Consider the following 7942-nt stretch of genomic DNA (forward strand, 5'->3'; position numbering starts at 1 on the left):
TTTATTTAACCAGTTTTTATATATTGAGCTCATAGTATATTTATTATAAGGGTAATAGTTTCAGGAGTTCATGCATCCATACTATTTTAGGGATTTTAGCATCATAATTTTTTTTTAAAAACCCAACAAATCACCCCACCAAAACCAACCAACAAGCCAAGTAAAAACACCCAAACCAGTTCTTATGGTGTATGGAGAAGATATAGTAAAAGTACAAATACATATGCAGGTATTCATCAAATAATCTAAGTCTGTGGAAAGTGAGTAGTGAATGGAAGACATATGACTTTCATGCAAAATCTCTAAAAAAGGCTAGTGTTTGAGTGAAGATTTGAAGTACATGAGCAAAACAAAGCAATATTTTTCAGTATTCTTCTCAAGACCATATAAATTGTATTCGGAACCTAAAGACTCACTTTCAATCCTTAGAATGGTGGTTACCATATGAATTTGGAAATTCAGTTCAATAATATAAGCTAACAGAGATCATCTGTGTCATGGGAACATAAAAGAGTATCCTTTTCTATGGCTCAAAGCTTATGTAGCTGAGAACTAATGAGTTACAAAAGAAAGGGCTGTCTGAAGACAGAATGCAGGGGTAAGTAAACAAGTATAAGCAAGATATATGTATGTGTATAAAAAAAATTCTTTTTTTTTGCCGGTTCTCAGGGACAATGGAGATATGGTTGAACCAATCATCCACAGATGACTTTGTCCTCTTGGGCATCTTTTCCTACTGTGCAACTGATTTTGTTCTTTTCTCCATGGTCATGGCAGTCTTCACAGTGGCTGTTTGTGGAAATGTCCTGCTCATCTCCCTCATCTACATAGATGATCGACTTCATACACCCATGTACTTCTTTCTCAGTCAGCTTTCCCTCATGGACCTCATGTTGGTATGTAACATTGTGCCAAAAATGGCGGTCAACTTCTTATCTGGAAGAAAGTCCATCTCTTTTGTGGGCTGTGGTGTACAAATTGGCTTTTTTGTTTCTCTTGTGGGCTCTGAAGGACTCTTGCTGGGACTCATGGCTTATGACTGCTTTGTTGCCATAAACCATCCACTTCACTATCACATCCTCATGAGTCATAGAGTCTGTCTCCAGATCGTTGGAGGATCCTGGACTTTTGGCATACTAGACGGAATGATACAGATGGTGGCAGCCATGGCCTTCCCCTACTGTGGCTCCAGGATTGTGGACCACTTCTTCTGCGAGGTGCCAGCTTTATTGAAGCTGGCCTGTGCAGACACATCACTTTTTGAGAACCTGCTGTTTGCTTGCTGTGTCTTCATGCTCCTCCTCCCCTTCTCCATCATCGTTGCCTCCTATGCTCGTATTCTGGCTGCTGTAGTCCGTATGCGCTCTGCCCAGGCCCGTAAAAAGGCTTTTGCTACTTGTTCTTCCCACCTGACAGCTGTCTCTCTCTTCTATGGGGCAGCTATGTTCATCTATCTGAGACCTAAACGTTACAGGACCCCAAGTCATGACAAGGTAGTCTCTGTCTTCTATACCGTTCTTACTCCTATGCTTAATCCCCTTATTTATAGCTTGAGGAACCAAGATGTTATAGGAGCACTGAGAAAGAGTCTGGGCCACTGTAGAATTGCCAGCCAACACTGAATCTCCAGATATCTGGTGTTTGACTCTGCTATCTCTTGATTGTGTAACATTGACATGCCACTTACACCTTGTGAATGTTTGTGTCCTCATCCAGAGGGATAACAGAGTTGGGAGATGGGAGGAGGAAAGTAAATAATAAGTAGATAATATGGGTGAAAGAAAAAGATAATACATAAAGAAGAGTTGATTAGACAGTGAAATAATTTTAAAAAGTTAAAATAAATGTTATAAAATGTTTTTGAATAATTGAATAAAAACCATATGACTTAACAGAATTTTACTAAACAAGAGAGAGAGAGAGAGAGAGAAATGCTTTCAGAGGCATGGCCCATTCATCTGAGGTGCCTGCCTTGTCCTGGCTTGTGGTGGTACCTTAAGGACTCAGAGGAAGAAAAGGAACTTGCAAAGTTTGGGTCCAGGCTTCTGAGAAGTGAACGCTTTATGGTTGCTTCTCTTACACTAGTAGCTCAGAGGAGAGTCTTTGGCCTTGTCGAAGGAAGAGCTCTGTGGAATGGTTCTGCACAGCAGGTGTTTATTTTTCTAAGGACAGAATAAAACTGGTTCTGGGAGTGTGAAAATTAAGTCCACAAAGCGGAACCAATTTTCAGAATGAAGATGTTATGGTATGAGAGCAACAATAGAAAATCCTGAAGAAGGGTTTCTTTCCCTCCTCTTTCTGTTTTACAGCCTCCTTATAGTGTTGTTATTAGAAAACCCTGGTGTTAAGATTCCAGATGGCACAAAGGTTAAAGTATTTGGCTAACTCACTGGCAAGGCCATGAGAGTAAGATGTGTAAGTCTGCTTCCATGAAGATTTACAGGACCTGTGGGGGAGTTCTACTCTGTCCTGAAGGGCCAATATAAGTTGGAATAAATTTGATGACATGGGATTTTGTAAGGATGATTTTTTTATAATAAAGCAGCTCCACTATTGCTAGCCAAGATATGTTGTTATTGTGAGCCATGGAGCCTGAACCAACCCGTAACTGACCCTCCAGTGGGTTTTCAGAGGTAGTAAACTGCCTGGGAAGAGACTACCTATCCTTTTCCCACGGAGTAGCTGGTGGATTTGAACTGCCTGTTTTCAAATTGGCAGCACAGTTCCTTACTCACAAGACAACCAGGCCTACCCAGTCATTGAAGATTAAGACTTTTTTTATTAAATGGAGATGATCAGTATACCACTAGATAAATTATCCCTGTGAGAAAAGATCTAAGGACAAAGAAAACAGAGGATGAAAAGTAGAAGAAGAAACAAATCATAAATATAAATTATGACCTTATGACAAATTCCTGTGTTGATACTTATGTGTGGATCTTATTAACTCTGATTGTTGGTGGTAGGTAATATTCAGATGAGATTGTGATTGAATATCAGGAATAATAAACTTTGCTTACAAAAATGTTTATGAGTCGGTTCCAACTCAGTGGTACATAACAATAACAGCAAAGTAGACAACTGACTGTGCAAAAACAGAAGCTTTAAGAACGTGCAGGAAGAGAACAAGGGTATTTCCATTTTTTTCTGAGCAAGGATCTGATTTGTCAAGTATTCGGACCAGAGTCCCTCTTCAATACCATTCTTTTTTTCGTTTATCTTTGTCTCTATCTATATTAAAAAATTTGGAAAGTAGGAAATAGAAAACATGATTCTAATATTCATTCTGAATAAGAACTAGAAAAAAAATCAGAGTAAAGAAGGCAGAGTACTGAAGTTGGCTTAATGGCTATACAATACAAACAAGCAAACAAAATCACATTTCTCTCATGCAAACGAACATTAAGGAAAAGGGTACAGGAATGTTAACAGAACAGGCCACAGGCAGTTAAAAAATTTACATAAAAATTGTACAGAGATAAAAAATAAATTACATAATTTATAGGAAATCTTTTATAGCTTATATTAGACTAAAACTTAGTTTATTTTTCAATACCATTGAAAAGCTAGTCTGTGTTGTCTCAGCTCTGGCTGGGCTGGGGGTCTGGTGAAGTCGTCTGCCACCCTGCTTCCTCTGCCAACTGGTGTACCCTTCCCTTGAAGAGAAAGAGCACAATTTCTGAGTGAGGGTCTGGACCTCTTCTCTTCTTCCCCCAACATTCTGACCTTCACACTTTTCATCATTTTCCCAGTCAATACTGGCTTTGTCAGTAGGCGCTCCCTACTCATCTGCCCTAGGCTGACCATGCCCAAATTTTCCATAATTTTTGGATTACATATAGAAGTACTAGTAAGAGGCCAGGTAAAACTCTTGTTTTAGGAAATACACTTCTCTATTCTTTGTGATTGAGAAGTTGTTCTTGTTGTTAGGTACTGTTGAGTCAACTGCAACTCACAGTGACCCTACGAACACATACCTGAACCTCACCCTATCCTGTGCTGTCCTCACCTCTCTGATATATTCCAGACCTTTCTTAAAATAATTGTGTCAATACATCTTGTAGGGAGTCTTTCTCTCTTTTGTTGAGCCTCCACCTTTCCAAGCATGACATCTTTTTCCAAGGACTGGCCCCTTCGATAATATGCCCAAAGTATGTGTGACAGGAAGTTTCACCATCCCTGCTTCTAATGAGCACCCTAGTTGTACTGCCTCCAAGATAAACTTGTTTGTACTTTTGGAAATCCATTGAATATACAGTACTCTTCCTTCCCCAACATCACATTTAAAAAAGCAAAAGTTCTTCTGTCATCTTTATTTGTTGCTCAAATTTCACGTGCTTAGGAAGCAACTGAATAAACCATGACTTGCATCAGATGCACCTTAGTCTTTAAACTGACATCATCGCTCTTTAGCACTGTGGAGATATCCTTGAAAGCAGTTTTTCCCAATGCAATATGTCTGGACTTTTTGCCTGCTATTACCATGAGTGTTGATTCTGGATTCAGGTACGATGAAATAGTTGACAACATCAATCTTTTCTCCATCTATCATGATGTTATCTACTGGTTCAGGATTAGGATTTTTGTTTTCTTAATGTTGAGATGTAATTCATATTGAAGGCTGTAGTCTTTGATATTCCATAGCAATAGTTTCAAGTTTCCCCCCTTATCTGCCAGCAAGGCTGTGTCATCTGTATAACACAGATTGTTGATGAGTCATCCTCCAATCCTGATGTTATATTCTTCTTTATATAGCCCAACTTCTCAAAAGATTTAGTCAGAATAGTGAGAAAGAATACACTCCAATGCACACTTTTCCTGATTTTTAAAGTATGCAATATTTCCTTTTTTCTGTTTAGACAACCAAAAGCTTTTTAGTCTAGGTATAGATTTTGCATGAGCACAATTAAGTTTTCTAGGATTCTCATTCTTGTCAATATTAACCATAATTTGTTAAGGTCCATACAGTCAAATGCCTTTGTATATTGTGTGAGACTAAGTTTGATTCTTGTCTCTAAGGAGCACTCTCATTGTACTTTCTCCAAGAAACATTTTGTGGTTGTTCTTTTGGTGCTCCACGGAATATTTAGTACTCTTCTCCAACATCACATCTCAGAGGCATTAATTCTTCTGTCATCCTCCTTCACTGTCCAATTATCAGATGCATCACAAGTAACTGAAAAGATCACGAACTCTAGAGGCTTAGGTAAGGAGCTGTGCAGCCACCCCAAATCATACAGTTTAAATCTGCTGGTTGTTCATTGGGAGAAAGCTGATCAATTTTTCCCTATGTGATTTACTGCCTCTGAAAATCCACTGGAGGATCAGCTATGAGTTGGTTCTGAATTTGGTGGTACATCCACTTCTGTAAATAGCTTGCCTCCAGAAACTCTATGAACCTGGAGAAAGGATGAAAGTCACACAAGTGTTGAGGACTTTCATTTGTAGGGTTGCTATGAGTTGTTTACGACTTGATGGCACTTAACAACAACAATAACATCATAAAATTAATCAGGCCCTGTTGGGGGCTGCTAGTTCAACCTAGCTGAAACCATTTTGTAATTCTCTAAGGACATGTTTTGACATGCTGCCCTGGGAGGATAGGTTTCAGTTTAACCCACCCTGGGAGGATAGGTTTTGGGAAACGCCCTGCTAAGTTTCTGTTAACCTGATAACTTTCAGATTACTAGAAATGACATGATGCTATTCTCCCCCATTGTGTACTTCTCCATGCCCCATTGTGCTCCTGTATATAAGCTGTGAGTGCTTTCAATAAAATTGAGACTTGATTGGAATTTTCAACTTGTCTCTGTGCTTCTGTGCCTCTGTTCCCCCCATTCTCGTTCTTCCCCTCCTAGGGTCACCGTTGAAGATCCCCATGGGCCGGGGCATAATTGGCACCCAACGTGGGGCCCAGGAACAGGGAAGGACGATGAACGCTGCCTGTTAGAAGTGACCGGCCAGTCCATCCATTGAGTTGCCGTGAGTCTGGGACCACGAGTGAAGACTCACACTGTTGCCAGCCACAGAACTATTCGTCCTGTGAGACAGGTACGTAGCTGCTGCCACGGGATTACCCGCCCTGTGAGACAGGCATGAGAGGAGGTAAGGGCAGCGAATTATGGGACAGGGATTAAGTGAACATGAATTGTTCATAAAGGGTATCAAGGATTCCCTCAAGGCACGAGGTATAAGGGTAACTAAAAAAGATTTAAAGACATTTTTCTTGTTTTTAGAAGATGTTTGCCCATGGTTTCTTCAAGAAGGAACTATTGATTCTAAGCAATGGCATAGGGTAGGGGATTGTTTAAATGACTATTACCATTGTTTTGGCCCTGAGAAAATTCTCATCACTGCTTTTTCTTACTAGAATTTCGTTAACAAAATCTTAGCTGTTCGTGAACTTCTTCCTTCATCACCATAGGCTCTTGCTCATAAGTTATTTCATGAAACTCTTCTGTATCTGCCAATTCCTTTTGATACAATGATTCAGTATATTCCTTCCATCTTCTTTTAATACTTCCTGGACCATTTAATATTCACCTAAAGCATCCTTGATTATAGCAACTCTAGGTGTGAATTTGTTCTTCAGCTCCTTGAGCTTAAGAAATGCTGAACGAGTTCAGCCCTTTGATTTTCCAACTCTAGTTCCTCGCACATTTCATTGTAATAATTTGCTTTGTCATTCCAAGCTGCCTTTTGGAATCTTCTGTTCAGCTCTTTAGTATCTTAAATTCTTCATTAGAAGTAAAAAAAAAAAATATTGTTCCTTTTCCTACAAGCCGGTTAAATAATTGCTCAACTTTTGCTTCTCCCTTATCATACATTTCCTACTATTAATAGATCAAAAGTAAGAGGATTTAGAAGTACTGAGAAATATTTGTTTTTGGAAAAACTGTCATTAATGATGAAAAGTCCTCTATTTTTCTGTTAATCAAATTTCTTTTACAGGTCTTGTGGGTATAAAAGCTAATGTGTCTGTTATTAGTAGAAAATAATTAGTCTCTTGATTGACCTTTGCAAAAAATTAACATTAACTCTTTCTGAATTAGGAACCTCTCTTAATGTTTAAAGCTCTAAGAATATTTATGATTGTGCAGAACCTGATGACCAAAAGGCTCAAATGCAATTTTATGTGCTATACATTAGTGCTAATTTATGGGAAAGAAACTTATTAAGACAATTTGGAGCTTTTATATCTATCTCTGCTTTGTCAGATGCTGAATTCTATAGTCTTGCCCTTTTAGTAGAAAAGCTGATATAGAACCTGCAACTCCCTTTGAATTCTCCTTTGTTAGTAATAGGAAAAGTGTTAAAACTCAGAAGAATCTAAAATATGGGTAAGAATAAGAAGAAAAACGTGTTAACAGAAATATGAAGAACAGTTGAGAATAATAAGGAGAAAGATGTTATAAGAGGTCTCAATGTTTGTGTTGTTTTGTCTTTTGTCTGCCGTGTTTGTTGTCTTTTTGTCTTGTGTTCAAAGTTATAATACTGTTGAGCTCATACAGTATACAGGTTTCAGTAAAGGACAAGAATTAGTAGAGACAGATATAAAGTTAATATCTGTATGAATTTCAAATCTCGTAGGCGAGGAAATGCTAAGAGAGGGTGTTTCAAACGTCTTACGGTGCCAAAAGAGACTTTTTGTCTCAAGAGATCATTGAAAAATAAGCTCTTGGCATCCTCTTATCACCTTCATATATCCATGCATTTTATCCAGGATCTACATATTTAGGTAGAAAGTTCCATATCTTTCAGCCAGTCTTGTAAAATACACATGCCAGTGGCTGGCGCTGCAAGTCTGTGAGTTGTGTGTGTCTGTGTTAATTGCTCTACTTTAAATGAAAACCTGTTGTTGTTGTTATGTGCCGTCGAGCCATTTGCAACTCATAGCTACCCCATGCACAACAGCCCTAAACACTGCTCTATCCTGTGCCAA

General features: G+C 38.7%; 1 protein-coding gene across 1 annotated transcript; it reads left to right on the plus strand.

Moving 5' to 3' along the window:
• The first annotated feature begins 674 nt into the window (after positions 1–674).
• LOC102844214 (olfactory receptor 56-like) lies at positions 675–1622 on the plus strand. The gene has a single exon (XM_006903437.1). It carries the CDS (start codon positions 675–677, stop codon positions 1620–1622), a length of 948 nt encoding a protein of 315 aa, XP_006903499.1.
• Positions 1623–7942: the final 6320 nt, after the last annotated feature.

The sequence above is a fragment of the Elephantulus edwardii genome, unplaced genomic scaffold (assembly GCF_000299155.1).
Source record: "Elephantulus edwardii isolate Elephantulus edwardi_28Jun2011 unplaced genomic scaffold, EleEdw1.0 scaffold00920, whole genome shotgun sequence".
Classification (NCBI taxonomy): Eukaryota; Metazoa; Chordata; class Mammalia; order Macroscelidea; family Macroscelididae; genus Elephantulus; species Elephantulus edwardii.

What these genes read in the sequence shown, in the direction of transcription:
- LOC102844214 (XM_006903437.1), top strand. Translation starts at nt 675, where the DNA reads ATGGAGATATGGTTGAACCAATCATCCACAGATGACTTTGTCCTCTTG.